The sequence below is a fragment of the Macaca thibetana genome, chromosome 14, assembly GCF_024542745.1.
Source record: "Macaca thibetana thibetana isolate TM-01 chromosome 14, ASM2454274v1, whole genome shotgun sequence".
In the NCBI taxonomy this organism is placed as follows: domain Eukaryota; kingdom Metazoa; phylum Chordata; class Mammalia; order Primates; family Cercopithecidae; genus Macaca; species Macaca thibetana.
In genome coordinates this window covers 117,016,670-117,036,195 of record NC_065591.1, presented here as the reverse complement: position 1 = coordinate 117,036,195, position 19,526 = coordinate 117,016,670, and the positions used below count along the sequence as shown (strand labels likewise).

Below are 19,526 nucleotides of genomic sequence, written 5' to 3'. Positions count from 1 at the left end.
CTTCGAGCCTCCCAAAGTGCTGAGATTACAGGTGTGAGTCACCATGCCCAGCTGCCTTCACCCTTTTAAACTAAACTGAGATGTTTCTTTTTTTTTTTTTCCTGATAGTTTATGAGATGCTTCTAAATGGTACAGATACAAATTTCAGGAAGCAAATATGTGATTGCTTAAATAACTAAGCCTACTTTTTTAAAACTTAGTTTTAAGAAACTAAGCTTAAATAAGGCAATCACTCATCACAAGTTGATGAAATACTGGTCTTCTACAAACCACACCCATTAGCAATCTGGAAGTAGTTCTCTGCAATACTATTGTTAAATGACCAGAGATGTCATAGGAGAATGTTGGGAGTATACCTTACTTTAAACCATGTCTTTTACAATTTTTTCTGCCGAAGCTGGAAAGTGTTCACGTCCAAGATGCCCACCATTTAAAAACCCTCCTTCCATCAACTGCATAAACCTTCAAACTTGGTTTACAACTCCCAGCAATTTTTTTTAACTTTTTTTTTTTTTGAGATGGAGTTTTGCTCTTGTTGCCCAGGCTGGAGTGCGGTAGTATGATCCCGACTCACTGCAACCTCTGTCTCCTGGGTTCAAGTGATTCTCCTGCCTCAGCCTCCTGAGCAGTTGGGATTACAGGCATGTGCCACCATGCCCGGCTAATTTTTTGTATTTTTAGTAGAGATGGGGTTTCACCGTGCTGGCCAGGTCTTGAACTCCTAACCTCAGGTGATCCACCCACCTCAGCCTCCCAAAGTACTGGGATTACAGGCGTGAGCCACCATACCCGGCCTAACCTCTTATATATGTAATAGAGACGGGGTTTTACTATGTTGCCCAGACTGATCTCGAACTCCTGGACTCAAGTGATCCTCCTGCCTTGGCCCCTGCCAAAGTGCTAGAATCCCAGCCATCAGTTACCACGCCTGGCCCCAGCAACAATTTTTAATTCCATATTTTGTCTTGCACATAGTAAAGGTCTCTGTTAACCAGATGTTTACTGGCTTCCCTCGATTAATATTCAATACACCAATATCTAGGAGGGTCTTTCCCACTGCATGAATACACAGTAGCAATGTACATATAGACTTTAGAACAAATAACAATCTGAGTCTTCCACCAAATATAAATGTGATTATAATCATATAATCCAGCCTTTCTCAGGGAACATTTTACAGGGCTAATTCCTCAAAACTACTAAATTATCCAAGACAAAGTCTTATATTCCATGAATACATTTCTCAAGATCATGATTTGCAAATTCAACCATTACACACTTTGTGGGAAACCAGCTCACGTTTAATTGTGACATTTTAAAATTGTACAAGTATTTTGACATCTGCCCCCCACATTTAGTCTCTTAAAATGACAGGAAAACAACCAATCACAGGTTTAATACATTTACCCCTTCAGTTCCTATTTGCAGCACCCAATATTCCTTTGAAATATGAAACAGACCTGGCAGTGGCCAATAGTAAATTTCTGCCCACCGCCTCCCACCCCCAACGGAGTTGAAAAGTTCAGGTTTAGTGTTGTTGCAGTGGCACTTGTCCAGAATTGGTACCTCCCCATAGTTGGGGGACTTTAAATGTACCAGTGAAAATAGCTTTTTCCCCTTCAAGGGGAAGAAAGAAAATCACTCCTCAAAACCCAGCAGAACTGGCTGTGAGGTCTTTCCTCCTATCTCATCTCTTCAGGGTTTTTTTTTCTTTTTTTTTTTGCAGTGGAGCAAGAGAGACCAAAACCTAACCTGAGTTACAAGAAACAAGACAGTAATGGCTATAAAGGGAGTGACCAGGAGCAACTAGGACACTCCTTTACCTCCCATATCCAATGTATGTGCTTCACAGAAAAACAACAAAAATAACAAATCCACAAAATACAACAGCTAGAATTACAAAATCCATTCATCCAAGGGTGGTAGAAGGCAGGATGGAAAGGTGGAAGGGTAAATGGCACAGGGAGAAAAACAAAGTATTCAAATCAGTCCAGGCACAGGGACTGGCAAATGCTAGAAAATAGCTGCAGAAAAACTTGTGGTCCTTTCAGACTCACGGTGATGTTAAAAATCCACACACTGGTGTCAGGGAACATTCTGCCTTACGTGCACCAGAGACAAAAATTTCAATTCCTCAGAGAGAAGGGAATACGCAGAGGGCCCTTGGCAGAGTGGGTCCTGCCTTCCCTGGCAGGGGGAGGTGAACAGGGAAAAGAGCTGCCACAGCTTTCTTCCAATCCCGCCCATCCCCTTTGGATGGCAGGCAACTCAGTGGCCTGTAGCAGCCTTCAGTTTGGCAGGTGATGGATGCGGTGAAGGGAACTTCTCTGCAGAAGTGGAGCTGCTCAGGGCCGACTGCAGATAGACTGTCTTGTGGAAGAGTCTGTTGCTTAAGAAGACCACCAAGGAGAAGAGGCGCAACTGGAAGAGACTAAAAGGCAAGAAACCCAACCTGTTAGCTCCCCAGTTACTCAGAATTATTTCTGTTATTTGACAACTTGACATTAAATTTAAAACTACAAAGGGAAAGACAAGACAAATGAAACTTGATCAAGGAAATACAGATATTAGATACACGGATGGAACAAGCAACTAAAGAATGCATTGGAGCTGGGCATGGTGTCTCATACCTGTAATCCCAGCACTTTGGGAGGCTGAAGCAGGTGGATCACTTGAGAAAAAAATTAGCAGGGCATGGTAGCATGCACCTGCAATCCCAGTTACCCAGGAGGCTGAGGCAGGAGAATCGCTTGAACCTGGTAGGCGGAGGTTGCAGTGAGCCAAGATCGCGCCACTGCACTCCAGCTTAGGCGACAGAGCGAGACTCCGTCTCAAAAAAAAGAATGCACTGGGCCCTGCTGCTGCCATGAATGTAATGCAGTCACCAGCGTTGAAGTATTATGGCTCTTACAGGAAATAGTTATACTTTAGATTAATTCTGATTTGAGAAGTACTTTTCTATGGCTCACTTCGGGGTACAGGCTTCAAGCTATGTCTGAAGGTGTCATATGCTATCTGTGGTTGCAGGAAGAAGAGTTTCAAAACAAAGTCAAATATTCCTCTTAAGATAAACAGTGAGCTCTGCTATATAGCAAGAGCATACAAAAACCCAAAGCAGACCTAAGTCTCTAATACAAGTATCCACACTGACTTAACCAAAATTGATCAAAGATTGATTGAGCTTTTCTTTGAAGTGATAAAACTTTTAGAATGCTATTGTTATTATTGCTAAAAACTTATTTTAAGGTATATTTTACTAGTGTTATCAATAAACTCATGTGGCCAGGTCATACGGCCCTCTACTTGAATATGTATAATGAGGTCAATTTTGGAAGAGTGTGTGTGTGTGTGTATATATATACACACACACACACACACACTCATGTGCATATATGCATGGAGAAAAGTGTGGGTTATATACCAGAAGTGTTTCTGTCTCATTAAACCTTACATTAAGATATTCCTACAATGTGAGAATTTTTTTTTTTTAAAGCCTCACTGACATAACTGTGGTGTTACAGCCCCAATCCTTTACACCGCAAAAACTTCATCACTGGCTAATACTTACTACGCTTTGCCAGGGGTCTTTGCTTCATTGGCGCTGATAATGAATAAAGGAAAGAGGATAGAGAAAAGGCAGCCACTGTTAAAAAAAAAAAAAAAAAAGAAATAATTAGTCACCTTCATAACAGCCATGACTTTGAAGAAGACAGAAGCTCCAAGTTCTTTTGCTTCCAGTGTAAATATTATGGCTTGATGAAACCTCAATATTTCAAACTTTTTTTTTCTTTTTTTGAGACGGAGTCTCATTCTTGTCACCCAGGCTGGAGTGCAGTGGCAAGATCTCAACTCACCGCAACCTCCGCCTCCTCTGTTCAAGCGATTCTCCTGCCTCAGTCTCCCAAGTAGCTGGGATTACAAGTGTGCGCCACCATGCCCGGCTAACTTTTGTATTTTCAGCAGAGACAGGGTTTCACCATGTTGGCCAGGCTGGTCTCGAACTCCTGACCTCAGGTGATCTGCCCACCTCAGCCTCCCAAAGTGCTGGAATTACAGGCGTGAGCCGTGGCGCCCAGCCCATCAAACACATCTTTCAAAAAGAACAAGAAGATTTTTTTAAGCACTGGGCATGTTTAATATTGCTGCAGGGCCGTGTGTGGTAACTCATGCCTATAATCTGAACACTTTGGGAGGTCAAAGTAGGTGGATCACTTGAGGTCAGGAGTTCAAGACCAGCCTGGCCGAAATAGTGAAACCCCATCTCTACTAAAAACACAAAAATTAGCCAGGCGTGATGGTGGGTGCCTGTAATCCCAGCTACTTGGGAGGCTAACGCAGGAGAACCAGTTGAATCCGGGAGGCGGAGGTTGCAGTGAGCTGAGATTGCGCCACTGCACTCCAGCCTGGGTGACAGAGTGAGACTTTGTCTCAAAAAAAAGAAAAAAGAAAAATTGCTCCAGGAGGCAACATAGAAAAATAATACGGGATAATGGGATATAGGGACATTCAGACTAGATCTTCATGCTAACAAATGCAGAAACACCCTGCAGGTTTCCTGACGGACAAATGACAGTGTGGAATGCGAAACAGAACCAAGCAAGCAAAAGGTACTGACTTCATGAATTTTTATTTTTACTAGTCTCCTTCAAATCCCTCTAGCCAAATTACCTGATAATATATGAGGACTGCATTGCTGTGAGAAAAGCCAAGGGCAAACCAAACCCAAAGTAGTAAGGCCAATTCCTTTCTATGTTAGACAACCGCTGGTGCATTTCAATTCCTAAAACAAGAAAGCCAATACAATTAGATATTCTATTTCCTTTTAGTCAAGTGACTAAATAACTATGGTAGACAAACCATGAGCTTTAAGTACAGATTTATTATTATTATTTGAGATGGAGTCTTGCTTTGATGCCCAGGTGGGAGTGCAGTGGTGCAGTCTCAGCTCACTGCAATCTCCACCTCCAGATTTCAAACGATTCTCCCACCTCAGCCTCCCGAGTAGCTGGGACTACAGGTGCCCGCCACCTCGCCTGGCTAATTTTTGTGTTTTTAGTAGAGACAGGGTTTCACCATATTGGCCAGGCTGGTCTTGAACTCCTGACCTCAGGCAATCCGCCTGCCTCGGCCTCCCAGTGTTGGGATTACAGGTGTGAGCCACCACACCCAGCCTAGGTACAGATTTAGAACAGAGTTATAGCATATAAATTAGAAGTGTACAAATCCGATATAAAGCATGCAAAGTTTTTTAGAATTCCATAATCATAACTTCAAAGCTGACAGGCTAAGTGAATTAAGAATTTCAGCACCAGCATCCTTTGTCAGGATTAGTCTGGAACTAAACAAGATAGCAAATCAAAAGGATGCCATTCTGTAAGTATCAGTTAACCTCTTTCAACCACGCACACCCTGGTAAATACTTGAAGGTCTTTCTAAAACAACCCCAAAAGGATCCAGATGCTGACATCAATTTGATTTCTCTAATTTAGAGCAACTCGTGCTCATTTATGCCATCTTACAACCCAGTCAGAGATATACCATGTTAAGCATCAAAAAGATAATGCTATACTACCACATCCCCCAGCCTCAAAGTTGAGAGTTAAACCCACTAAGCCAAAGGTAAGCTCCCTCTTGCCAATGAGGCTGCTTCCCTCAAAGGAAGGTTTGCTAAGAGCCTGACTATTGAGTAGTTTAAGAAGTCTGCTTAGCAGTAGCATTTTCAAACTGGGCCTCCATTTTCTGGACTTCTTTAGATGAACTTACCTTTATTGAACCAACGATATTCAAAGCAGTACAGTGAGTAGAGAAGGGACATATGCAGGAGACTAACCAGCTGACCGACGAGATGGATGGGAAAGAGACTCACAAACATTCCCTGAAGAACAAATATGGAAAATCTTAATCCCAAGCCTCGGAAACCTAGCACCATTCACCTGCCACTCTCCAATCATCACTGTCTGAGACAGCTTCCTAGCTGCCTCTCAAGTTTGTAAAAGGCCGGGTGCAGGGTGGGCACAGTGACTCATTCCTGTAATCCCAACAGTTTGGGAGGATGAGGCGGGAGGATCTCTTGAGGCCAGGAGTTCAAGACCAGACTGGGCAACATACTGAGACCCTGACTCTACAACAAATTTTTTTTTTTTTTTTTTTTTTTTTTTTTTTTTGAGACGGAGTCTGGCTCTGTCGCCCGAGCTGGAGTGCAGTGGCCGGATCTCAGCTCACTGCCAAGCTCTGCCCCCCGGGTTTACGCCATTCTCCTGCCTCAGCCTCCCGAGTAGCTGGGACTACAGGTGCCCGCCGCCTCGCCCGGCTAGTTTTTTGTATTTTTTTAGTAGAGACGGGATTTCACCGTGTTCGCCAGGATGGTCTCGATCTCCTGACCTCGTGATCCGCCCGTCTCGGCCTCCCAAAGTGCTGGGATTACAGGCTTGAGCCACCGCGCCTGGCCAACAAAATTTTTAAAATAAGCTGGGCATGATGGCATGTGCCTGTAGTCCCAGCTACTCAGGAGGCTAAGGCAGAAGGATTGCTTGAGCCCAGAGTTTGAGGCTACAGTGAGGTATGATTGTGCCACTGTACTCCAGCCTAGGTGATAAAATAAGACCCTGTCTTGTCTTTTTTTTTTTTTTGAGACAGCTTTGCTCCTGTTGCCCAGGCTGGAGTGCAATGACATGATCTTGGCTCACTACAATCTCTGCCTCCTGGGTTCAAGTGATTCTCCTGCCTCAGTCTCCGGAGTAGCTGGGATTACAGGCATGTGCCACTACACGCAGTTAATTTTTGTATTTTTAGTAGAGACGGGGTTATACCATGTTGGCCAGGCTGGTCTCAAACACCTGACCCTAGGTGATCCGCCTGCCTTGGCCTCCCAAAGTGCTGGGATTACAGGCATGAACCACCGTGCCCAGCCGACCATGTCTCTTTAAAAAAAAGTTAGGCATAACTATAAAAAGAAAAAAACAGTTTCCACCTGGCAGGACTGGAGAATAACCAGAGTAGCAGAAAAGGGCAGGTAAATTCATGTTTCTTATAATTTTATAATGTAATTTTAAAATTCTCATTTCTGTGAAAAAAAAAAAAAAAAGATTTAAAAATCATTACCTCCCACCAGCATATATATAATACTCTGCATAAATATAATACTCTGTCTTTGTGAAGCTCCCACTAGTGAAACAGTTTTTCTTTTTAATAAAGCTGCCCATATGCCCAGAAGGTCAGTCTCACCTGAATGAGGAAAAGAGCCTGCAGCAAAAGGTTGAAGAGCATGTCAGCAATTATTTTGCTGACACTAGGGAATGGGTGAGGCTTCCTCCCTGATACCTCAAATGCCAGGTCAGCTATATCCTGTAACAGAGAAAGTGTACCAAAACATGAATTAAATGGCCTTGATATACATCCCCAAAGCTAAGACCACTGGTCTGCCACTAGAGATGCCAGTTAAGAAAAGGCTTATTTAAAAATAAGCTGGGTGTGATGGCATGTGCCTATAGTCCCAGCTACTCAGGAGGCTAAGGTAGGAGGATTGCTGCCTTATGCGGTGGCTCACGCCTATAATCCCAGCACTTTGGGAGGCCAAGGTGGGCAGATTGGGAGGTCAGGAGTTTGAGACCAGCCTGGCCAACATGGTGAAACTCTGTCACTAACAAAAATATAAAAAAAAATTAGCCAGGCATGGTGGCGCGTGCCTGTAGTCCCAGCTACTCGGGAGGCTGCAACAGGAGAACTGCTTGAACCCGGGAGGCAGAGGTTGCAGTGAGCCAAGATCCCACCACTGCACTCTAGCCTGGGCGACAGAGACTCTGTCTCAAAAAAAAAAGAGGCACCAGACATCTGCCAATGAGATGCTGAGACAATAATTCCATTCTATAAGAACACAAAGATCACCTACTGGCTGCTTGGCTAAGAAACATTAAGGCTGAAAAACAGGTCCCCCTATATGCCCACTAACTTCACAGGCTGAAACTTGTCACCTGTCAACCAACCATGCTGCGGGACCCAGACTCCATTCTGCCTTGGACCTACCTGAAACCAAATGGCATTCACCACTTTGCTAAGCACAAACAAGGGGAGCACCCAAAGAGCACTGAAAACTGACGTGAGGAAGAATTCCAGCCACGACCAAACATCTCCATGTAGTGATGGGTCACCTAAGAGAGAGAAAACGAGTTATTAGAAATGGAGAAATGGAAACACAGAAGACCAAATGCGGAACCCCCATCTCGTGACTATTCTCTGTCTCCTCCTGGATCTTTCTAGTTCTTGCCAGCACATCACTATACCCATCTCAGTGAGTCTAACTCATAAAGGACACACCACATTCTAGCCACAATTCCAATTCAAAGAAGCCATAGATATGTGCTGCTTATGTTGACACAAATCTGCTTACATGATGGTAACGAGATGCCACAGTGATTACCAGTACACTATTTGCAGGATACCATCTGGGTTTCAGTTTCAGCTCTGCCACTTACTAATGGTTTAACCTAGGTATCTTCCATTTCCTCATTCATAATGGATAGAATAACAGTATCCATCATAAAGGGCTGCTGAAAGGCCTGAGTTAAAAAACAGCGAACAATCTCATCTGAAGGCTCTAGGAGAATAACTAAATATACATTTTTAAAAAGAATAAAACAACAAAAAAGAAAATAAACAGTGAAAGCTCCTGGTACACAGGAAATGTTCAGTAAACTGAGGGAGACTGAAACATCATCTCCTACTCCGTCCCCAACAGTAAAGGAGCGGGGTATATACTTACCGATAATTCGGGCTGTTACTGACTGAAGCACAGGAATAAATACTCGATAAAACAAGAGGAGACTGAACTAAAGAAAAGAAGCAACAAGGCAAACATCAAAATCCAGTCTTTAAAACAGGAGCTTCAAGTTTTAGTGTAATGATTTCATAGATGGGAGTGCCTTTTATAAATCAGGAGGCCTAGGCCAGGTGCAGTGGCTCACTTTGGGAGGCCGAGGCAGGCGGATCACTTGAGGTCAGTTCGAGACCAGCCTGGCCAACATGGTGAAACCCCGTCTCTACTAAAATTACAACAATTGGTCGGGTGTGGTGGTGCACACCTGTAATCCCAGCTACTGGGGAGGCTGAGGCAGGAGAATCGCTTGAACCCGGGAGGAAGAGGTTGCAGTGAGCCAAGATTATGACACTGCACTCCAGCCTGAGCAACAGAGTGAGACTCCATCTCAAAACAATAAAAAAATAAATCAGGAGGCCTGAAAAAGCATCAAAACTGGATCTATTTCTGTTTCCCAACACTCCAATTGAGATACAAACTTGACACTACCTATAAAACAATGAAACTTTTGGGGGCATAGAGGAACATTTCAAGTAGTATTCAGGCCAAAATACAGGCATGTACTAAGTACACAGGAATACATATTAATTAAATTTAAAGCTAACATCTGAAAACATCTGTGAATTGTTTAGATTAAGATGTGATGAATTAAATTCTAAGTCAAAAGAAATATTTATCCATTCTTCAAAGTACCCAAATTTCAGTTAAGCCTGCACTGGGGTTCTCAGTTAATAGTAGGCAATCTTTTCTGCTATAGGTTTCAATGCAAATTAGTTCTTGTTGATCACCATAAGCAGAAGCAGGGAGAACCTTGTTCTTGTCTAGCCGTATCTGCCCTTCCCCTGATCCCCCATAATTGCTGTTAGCAGTTTAAAATGTCTAGACAGCGTCAAGAGAAACTGCTACCTATAACACTTGTGAATGAGTCATTTTAGAAACAAAAATACAAGTGTATATTCAGGGCTAACTGTGACGTTTGCTTACATACAAGTGTGCTTTCTCGAGTGGGAATAAAATCGCTGCAGATGCACAGACTCCTGAGTTATATTCCTAAGTGTACATCAGCAGATGAAAGCTATTTGTCTTAGTGTTTCAAGAAAACAGTTCATAGCTATCAACCCAGCAACAATCTGAAGATGCTTGTAAGGCCCCTGGAATTTAAAGAAGAACTTACCCAGAACACTCCACCATTCCAAGCACAACACTGGAAAATTCTACTAACAATACGTGGCTCACTGGAAAAGATCACATGTATTTAGTTTATAAGGCATAAGTTATTTCCTAATTGTCATTCAGTAGTTTGTTTTATATCTTTTGTGGGTACTGTATTATTTTTCAGTACCTCATGTTCTCCCAATGTTCTAATGTCAGTCAATGAGAAAAGAATAAAAAAATGGTCAAGTGCAGTGGCTCATGGCTGTAATCCTAACACTTCGGGAGGCTGAGGTAGGCAGATCAGCTGAGGTCAGGAGTTCGAGACCAGCCTGGCCAACATGGTGAAACCCTGTCTCCACTAAAAAATACAAAAAATTAGCCAAGTGTGGTGGTGTGCACCTGTATTTCCAGCTAGCTGGGAGACTGAGGCAGGAGAATTGCTTGGACCTGGGAGGCAGAGGCTGCAGTAAGCTGAGATTGCACCACGGCACTCCAGCTTGGGTGACAGGGCAAGACTCTGTCTCCAAAGAAAGATACATATGTACATATATATATATATACACACACACACATATTATATATATATATATATATTTCTGGGAAACCAGCTTTTAAAAGAAAAATAATTTAAAGTCTGATGTTGGAAAAGATTAAAAGAGAAAGTGTGGGGCTGGGGTTCTTCTATTAATACATAAATCCACACAGGCTTCCCTAGACGTATCTATCAAACCAAATAATATTTTTTGGTTCTCTATTCAGCATTCTGATTTAACACCATGACATTTTTAGCAAGGATGATTGTTAGAGCCTAGTTTAAGTCAATGTCGGCGGGGGGAGGGGGGGGGAATCACTTGCAACATTTTTCTGGGAAAAAGCACAAAAGAAATGAAGTGGTACGGAAACATTGAGTCACTATGTAGCGTCTTCCCTCCCTTGGACATTTTGGTATCAGGCATGCACTCCTTACCTCTCTTGCTTCCGCTCTATACTCTGGGCTCTTCTCTGTGCCAAGACACTACTTGCCCTTCTTCGACGCTGCTCCTCTCTCTTTTGCTGGATTCGAGCATCTAGCTTTGAGATGGTACAAATACCCCAGATGGAGTCTTTGATTCCCTGTAGAAAAGGATATCATTATCATTATCATTATTATTATTATTTGAGACAGGGTCTTGCTCTGTCACCCAGGCTATAGTGCAATGACTCAATCATAGCTCACTGCAGCCTCCAACTCCTGGGTTCAAATGATCCTCCTGCCTCAGCCTCCCAAGGAGCTATGAATACAGATGTGCGCCACCACACGTGGCTTTTAAATTTTTCTTCTGTAGCAATGGTGGTCTCATCATGTTGATCAGGCTGGTTTCATACTCCTGGCCTCAAGCAATCCTCCTGCCTCAGCCTCCCAAAGGCTAAGAATTCACTCATGCATCCATCTCCCACCCATGTACTGAGTATCTTCAATAAGCTGTATATTGTCATATAAAGTGTTCGAGAAGCTTATAACTTAGTAGGAGAAGCACACAAGTAAACCAAAAAATTACATTGAAGGTTTTTTAAAAAAATGTTTTTAAATATGAAACATTTCATGAAGTTGTGTGTCGTGCACAGGAGCCACGCTAATCTCTGTATTGTTCCAATTTTAGTACATGTGCTGCAGAAGCAAGCACACATAGTTTAATAAGTGCCACAACAGATGTATGGCCCAAGTAGAGTGTTAGCACTGGGGCATTCAACTTCATGAGAAGGCAGAAAAAGTTATTCTGGAAGCAATGGCCAAGCTGGATTTAAGAATGGATAGCATTCTCGCCTACTGTTATCAGACAAAACGAATTTTAGAAATAATAGCTGGAATACAGAGAAATGGGCAAGTTGATGTATTATCTGTTGACAGGAGCATAAATTGGCACAGTGTGCCTTTGATCTTTTTTGTCTAAGTAATTTTTACTCCTGATTTTGCTTTTAACTCAGGAAACTCCAACTATCTAAGATAATTAAGTTCAAATGGCTGAGGGCCTAGGACATCCTAGGATGATAGGATCCCCACCTCTAAGACATCTACAGTCCAGTGGGGCAGAGAAACATGTAAATAGCACACTGTAGAACCAACACAGGGTTGAATTTTTTTTTTTTTAAAGAGTCTTGCTCTGTCGCCCAGGCTGGAGTGCAGTGGCATGATCTCGGCTCATTGCAACCTCCACCTCCTAGGTTCAAGCGATTCTCCTGCCTCAGCCTCCTGAGTAGCTGGGATTACAGGCATGTGCCACCATGCCTGGCTAAATTTTTTTTGTATTTTTAGTAGAGAGGGGGTTTTGCTATGTTGTCCAGGCTGGGAGGGTTGAAATTTTATAGCCCATAAATGGCAAGACAACAAGGTAAAGATGTTAAAAGTAGATCATATGCTGCTGGGCATGGTGGCTCACACCTGTAATCCTAGCACTTTGGGAGGCTGAGGCGGGCAGATCACCTGAGGTCAGGAGTTCAAGACCAGCCTGGCCAACATGGTGAAACCCCATCTCTACTAAAAATACAAAAATTAGCCAGATGTGGTGATGTGTGCCTGTAATCCCAGCCACCTGGGAGGCTGAGGCAGGAGAATTGCTAGAACCCAAGAAGTGGAGGTTGCAGTGAGCTGAGACTGCACCACTGCACTCCAGCCTAGGTGACACAGTGAGACTCTGTCTTAAAAAAAAAATAGTACATCATATGCATAAAGTCTTTTTAGACCTTGTAGGATACTCTTTCAATCTCTTTTTTACTCAAAAGTAATAACCTTTTTACTTTCTTGCCCTGCTAGAGTGCACTGGTACCATCATAGCTCACTGCTGCCTCATACTCCTGGATTCAAGCAGTCCTCCCTCCTTGGTCTCCCAAAGTGCTGAGATTACAGGTGTCAGCCACTTCCCCGGGCCATAAAGGTAACCTTTTAAACTCTCTCACTAAAGAATGAACCTCCCCACTCCAAGAATTGGCCTCTCTCATGCTAGTGGATATATAAGAGGGGGTTACAACTGGGACATTATTAGGCTTCAGACATACATTAAAAGTAGCAGACTTTTGTGCTATTGGTAATTTGGATGACTGGGTCCTAACCAGATCTTTACAGGGCATTTTCCTAGAGTATCCCCCTCACCTGCACAGTCTGTAGAATGGGGAGAAAAAAGGTTCCGGCTGGGTGCAGTGGCTCATGCCTTTAATCCCAGCACTTTGGGAGGACAAGGCGGGCGGATCACTGGAGCCCAGGAGTTTGGGACCAGCCTGGGCAACATGCCAAAACCCCATCTCTACTTTAAAAATTTTTTAAATATACGAAAAATTTGGGGAGAAAAAAAAAAAAAGTTCTCTAATTTAAATTTGAATTAATTAGTTTAGGTGATAGTACTGTATCAATGTTCATTTCCTAGTTTTGGCAAATGTACCACGGTTATATGTTAACATTAAGGGAAGCTGATGAAGGATATATAGGAACTCTCTATACTACCTTATAACTTTTCTGTGAATCTAAACACATTCCAAAATAAAAAGTTTAAAAAAAAAGCTCTGAAGCCAAGGTGACCAGGGTTCCAACCCAATACTGGAGACATCCACTGAGGAGGTCTTCCAAGCAAGAGTGTCTACAAGATGTAGAACAATACCTATCTCTGAGTAGTGTGGTCTAGAATAATAACCTGTATGTAAAGAGCCCAAGAAATATGATAAAAGTTCCAAAAACCCTACAGGATTTCCTAGATGGTTCCTTCAGCAAAATAAAAAGGCCAAGAGATGAATTCCTATAAACAAGATGTACTCACTCTGGCAAGGTCCTGGAGAAAGGTTTTGACACTGTCAGCCATTCTTCACCACCAAACTATCAGCTACACAGAGGAGAGAGAAGTGTCCCCAAATCTCTCATCATGAAGGATCTGGAAACAGATGGAACATAATGGGGGCAAAATATTTATTTTAAAGATAAGTTACTTCCTGCACATTTCCACATGATGACCTCACATACTTGTAGCTCTATAGAGTGAATCAAGTGAAGCTATTCGTGTACAGCTGAAACCTAAAATCCCTAATTTTTTTCTAAACCACTCACTACCCTTTCATTTTTACAAGCGGTTTTACAGTTTACACCGTTTCATTTTTACATTTTACATTTTTACAATGTGCTCTTGACCAGTAACCTCTGAACCTCAATGCCCCTAACTATCCCTCCTACACATTCTAAGCACTTTTGAGGGTTTGGAGATGGATGATAATTACATTTCAGTATCTTAAGCAATTTTTATATTTGCTGGATACCTTCAAATACTTGAATAAAAATACAAGAGTAAGATAAAAGTTCTTACAAACATTACTACATACGTGCTTCAGTCATACAGAGCCCTCGGGCACACAGTAAGGTTTAAGGTATGACATGAAATTGGCTACCAAAACCTCCAAATAGGTCTTTTTAATGGTCTTTTTGTTTTGGTTTGGTTTTGTTTTGAGACAGTCTTGCTCTTGTTGCCCAGGCTGGAGTGCAATACTCGGCTCGGTTCACTGCAACTTCCACCTCTCGGGTTCAAGAGATTCTCTTGCCTCAGCCTTCCGAGTAGCTGAGATTACAGGCACCTGCCACTACGTCTGGTTAATTTTTTGTATTTTTAGTAAAGATGGGGTTTCACCATGTTGGCCAGGCTGATCTCGAACTCCTGATCTCAGGTGATCCACCCATCTCAGCCTCCCAAAGCGCTAGGATTACAGGCATGAGTCACCACGCCCAGCTGGTCTTTTCTATGTTTTCTAATTTTAAATATATACAGATATAATTTTAATAAACATGCAATAAATAGTGGAATTTAAACTAGGCCTCAAGTTCATATGTATAAACAGTCTTTAAAACAGTAAGGCTTTCCCATTTTATTTCTCAGGTGAATGGGGTATCTAGTTTCAAAAATTAAGAACTTGAGAGTTCATGTGTATAAATTTAATATACTATTCTCTCATTTAATCTATGGTGACTTCTAAGATGAATAGAAAACCCACTTTCATGCATTTTTTAAGAACTTGATATTCTAAAGTTCTCAACACTCACTAAACCAAGTTGCAGTATTCTCAGTTTAAGAGGTATGACCATAATACAAAGACAGAATTTCACAAGCAGCTTGTACAAACCTTAAATTTCAAAATATAAGCACACTTTCCCCGACCTTTAACCACTTCACCAAACTGCTCCTCATTGACCCAGCTGGACTAATGCCATTCAGAACTGGAAGAGCAGGGGATATGGCAGTAGGAAGGCAATTTGCCCAACACTGTATATACCCTCTGCTCCTTAGGTCAAATCCTACACAGATGGGCTCACTTCGGAAAGAAGTCTCTAGGGTGAGAAGCTTCTGTTAATACTCCCACTATTCCGTCCTGAAAACAAAGACCTCAGAGTTCCAATCGCCGAGGTACAGCCATACAGACGTGTTCTCAGGGTTGAGGTGAGGGCGGCTGAGATCGACTAGCAAATGCTCAGTGATATGCACGACACTAGTTTGTAAAGACTCACAGATCCACTGCCTTAACCTGCCACTTGCTCATCTGGAAATTAAGGGTACTAAACTTCTTCATAGGTTTCTTGCATCTAATAGGGCACAACAGCATGAAAAACACTTAAAATTCTATATAAACACAACCCCACTAAAGTGAGCCAGCTGGGAGGTTTAGGGAAGCCCATTACTTGGCTTGGATTTCTCACAGGGTACTGACAGGGAACCTGAAACATTCTGCCTCAGTCCACAACAGCTGTGTCATTTGATCCGTGACCAGCTAACACCTGGTTTCTGCATGTACCAAGTGGCAGGACACCTCTTGACTAAGAGTGGCCTATGAAGGGTAAATCACTTCACTTTTATACTTAGATCCTAACATTCTTCCTACAGGAATATTTGGTGAATTACCCAGTCTAACAAAAAGTGAGGCATGGGGAAAAATAACTTGCCACAATTTGAGATCACACACAGAGACTGAATGACACAGGGGGAATCCTACAGCTGAGCTAGACAGATGAAGATGAATCTGGTTCATTTAACAGGTGAGAGAACCGAGTCTCAGGAGTTAAATGACTTGCCCAGACTGACAGCAAATGAATGGTAGCTACAGTGAACCTCAGAACCCGGTGTCCTAATGTTACCTCGGTCGACTTGTTTTTAAGCTTTGCAATTTTTTTTTTTTTTAACACGAGCATCCCATGGACAAATAACCTCTCAAACCTGGAAATACAAATGACATTAAATTCCTAACACTCATTAAAAGCTAATAAGCATCTGCTGAGGCACAGTCCTGCACTTTTATTTGTAAGTCACTAAACCCAAGTCTCGGCAAGCAGGAAGCTGTCGCAGCCCACTCCAGGTACAGGGAAGGTAAACATCCTCACTTCCCACGGGGCTCCACGGGCTGCCTCTGAGTCCACGGGTCCATTCGGGCCCATCTCCCCACAGCTCCTAGGCAATTCGGCTGAAAACTGGTCTCCCTCCTTAGGCACAACTGTGCACGAGGTGCGGACCACGCACACCTCCGGTCACACAAGGAGCTAAAGACAGCCGCGCCCCACCTGGAGAAGCCTCGCCCGGGGATGTGCCCGGTCCCGTCCCGCTCCCTCCGGCCCCTTCCCGCAAGGGGTCCTCGCGGGTAGCCCCACCAACCCACGCTGGGGCCCTGCCTGCCCTCCCGGCCCCTGCCACTCAGAATGGGCGGCGCGGCGGTCCCGAGGCCTGGCTTGGCTGATGCCGCACCTACCCGCAGCTCCGCCGCCGCGGCTCCAGCCCGGCCCCTCGCCCACCGCGGGCCCGCTCCGCCGGGGCGCTTCCAGGGCCGGGGCCGCTGCGCCCGCACTGGGCATGCCCGGGCCGCACGGGGCCGCTGGGAAGTCGGGCCGGCGCGAAGAAGCAGCCGGCGCGACGAGGCGGGGCCCAGAGCTGAGGGGCGGGCCGCGCGGAGCGACGGAGACTGGGAAATGTAGTCAGTCCGGGGTCGCTCCTCGCGCTGCGTGCGGGGTCGCCCGGCTCCCAGCTCCGCCTGGCGGCAGAGAGGACCCCTCACCCCTCCCGGTCGCCTCCTCCCCGATCCCGTTCTCACAGATCTCTCCTGTTCTTTGCCCTCCCCCATTGACTCCATAGCGCTGCTTGCGTTTCTAAAATCCTGTGAAATACTAGTAACAGGAGCGCAATAAAATACAGAGGGCACCTTGGTTTATTTGATTGCAGATTTTCTGTAAAGTTTACTAAGAAATGACGGGTTTAAATCAAGCTTCACTCACAATGATCCAGGATAGGACAAGCTCCCATCCAATTCGGCTGCATTATGTGTGTGTAATCTGATGGCAAAGGAGTGGTTGAGATGAAACGAGATAGAGAATCACTGTTCTCATCTCCATCCCACAAGTCCAGTTCTACCGCAGGAAGGGCAGTTTCTTGGCATGGAACTGGAAAGGAGGCAAAGTTTTACCTCTCCCCTTTTAGGGGTTCTCCTCTGGGCCTGAGCATTAAACTGACATGAGAGATTAACAAGAGAAAAGCTGTGAGGAAAAACTCAAACCGTTTTTCCTCTGCTCTCACACCAACATGATCAACACAGAAGAGTTCTGTGATCAAATGTGTGGGGTTTTCCCCCACACCCCAAGCAGGAGACACCAGCTGGGTGTGCCCTAATTCAAGTCCATTGTGATGTATTTTCTGGAGATAGCCTCAGATCCCGCAGGTTGAAGGCTCAGTCCCAAGACTACTCTCCCCTTCAGACACCAGTCATAAGTTCAGGTACCCTGAGCTTCTGACCAACAGGTTTCAAGCTGGGGCTCCAACCATCCACCCTTTGGGTTTCATTAATTTGCTAGAGTGGCTCACAGTACTCAGGGAAATACTTACCTTTCCTGGCTTATTAGAAAGGATCTTAAAAAGGGTATAGATGAAAAGATGCATAGGATCAGTTGTATGAGAAGAGGCAGGAGTCTTCTTTGATGCTCTCCTCCCACACTCCACGCTCCAGGAATGTCTTTGTGTTAAGTTATCCCTCCAAATCCTGTCCTTTTGGATTTTTGTGGAGGATTCATTAAATAAGTACGATTGACTAAACAATTGGCCATTGGTGATCCATTTGACATTCAGCCCCTTTCCCCTCCCAGCGACGGGGGATAAGGATGAAAGTCCCGCCCTGTCCGGAAGTTATCAATCTTTTTTTTTTTTTTTTTTTTTTTTTTTTCCAGAAGGAGCCTTGCCCGGTTGCCCAGGCTAGAGTGCTGGAATGCCATGGCATGATCTTGGCTCACTGCAACCTCTGCCTCTGCCTCCATGCCTGGCTAAGTTTTTGTATTTTTAGTAGAGACAGGGTTTCACCATGTTGCCCGGGATGGTCTCAAACCCTTGACCTCAGGTGATCCACCTGCCTCGGCCTCCCAAAGTGCTAGGATTACAGCCATGAGCCACCATGCCCCGCCTAGTTTTTGTTTTTTAAATGGTTTTAGTTAAACATAATCTTTGTGGGCCGGGAGGATGGCTCACAGCACTTCGGGAGGCCAAAGCAGGCGGATCACCTGAGTTCAGGAGTTTGAGACCAGCCTGGGCAACTTGGTGAAACCCTATCTCTACTAAAAATACAAAAAATTAACTGGGCATAGCTAAGCCTGGTGACAGGCACCTGTAATCCCAGCTACTCTCAAGAGGCTGAAGTAGGAGAATCATGTGAACCCAGGTGCGGAGGTTGCAGTGAGCCCAGATCACGTCACTGGACTCCAGCCTGGCTGACAGAGTGAGACTCCGTCTCAAAACAAAACAAAAAATAATAATAATCCTTGCCCCAAAGTTGTATAATTTGGGGTGGCATATTCTCCCATCCTTCAGAACACCAAGCCTCACCTATAACCTTTTCTCCCCTATTCCCAACCTGTTATATCCATCTCCATTTCCTTTTTCCACCACTCTGGCTGTGCTTAGAGCTACTAGTGTTAGGATCACCTATTAGAATAGGATTTTTTGGCCGGGCGCGGTGGCTCAAGCCTGTAATCCCAGCACTTTGGGAGGCCGAGACGGGCGGATCACGAGGTCAGGAGATCGAGACCATCCTGGCTAACACGGTGAAACCCCATCTCTACTAAAAAATACAAAAAACTAGCCGGGCGAAGTGGCGGGCGCCTGTGGTCCCAGCTACTCGGGAGGCTGAGGCAGGAGAATGGCATAAACCCGGGAGGTGGAGCTTGCAGTGAGCTGAGATCCGGCCACTGCACTCCAGCCTGGGCGACAGAGCCAGACTCAGTCTCAAAAAAAAGAAAAAATAATAATAGAATAGGATTTTTTTTTTGAGATGGAGTCTTGCTTTGTCACCCAGGCTGGAGTGCAGTGGCGCAATCTTGGCTCACTGCACCCTCCATCTCCTGGGTTCATGCAGTTCTCCTGCCTCAGCCTCCTGAGTAGCTGGGATTACAGGCATGCACCACCACGACCAGCTAATTTTGAACTCCTGACCTCAATTCACCCACCTCAGCCTCCCAAAGTGCTGAGATTACAGGCATGAGGCACCGCACCTGGCCTAGAACTCAGATTTTTTTTTACAACTAAAAGCTGTT

The 19,526-nt window shown here is 44.3% G+C and overlaps 1 protein-coding gene and 1 pseudogene across 1 annotated transcript; both read right to left on the bottom strand.

Annotated features, from left to right (window-relative positions):
• Positions 1 to 1,279: 1,279 nt before the first annotated feature.
• EI24 (EI24 autophagy associated transmembrane protein) lies at positions 1,280 to 16,891 on the bottom strand. The gene is made up of 11 exons (XM_050755722.1): positions 16,709 to 16,891; positions 13,753 to 13,863; positions 10,935 to 11,080; positions 9,987 to 10,047; positions 8,759 to 8,825; positions 8,023 to 8,147; positions 7,225 to 7,344; positions 5,764 to 5,875; positions 4,669 to 4,780; positions 3,569 to 3,643; positions 1,280 to 2,431 (listed from the first exon to the last, which is right to left on the bottom strand). The coding sequence occupies exons 2-11, from the start codon at positions 13,792 to 13,794 to the stop codon at positions 2,269 to 2,271; spliced, it is 1,023 nt and encodes a 340-aa protein (XP_050611679.1). The 5' UTR covers positions 13,795 to 13,863; positions 16,709 to 16,891; the 3' UTR covers positions 1,280 to 2,268.
• LOC126936667 (uncharacterized) lies at positions 11,532 to 11,631 on the bottom strand (annotated as a pseudogene).
• Positions 16,892 to 19,526: the final 2,635 nt, after the last annotated feature.

Excerpts from the sequence above, each read along its gene's own strand:
- EI24 (XM_050755722.1), bottom strand. The coding sequence starts at position 13,794 with ATGGCTGACAGTGTCAAAACCTTTCTCCAGGACCTTGCCAGA. Across the intron at positions 11,081-13,752 it reads TTCTCCAGGACCTTGCCAGA|GGAATCAAAGACTCCATCTG; the intron begins GTGAGTACATCT and ends CCTTTTCTACAG. Across the intron at positions 3,644-4,668 it reads CAGTCCTCATATATTATCAG|TGGCTGCCTTTTCTCTATCC; the intron begins GTAATTTGGCTA and ends TTTTTTTAACAG.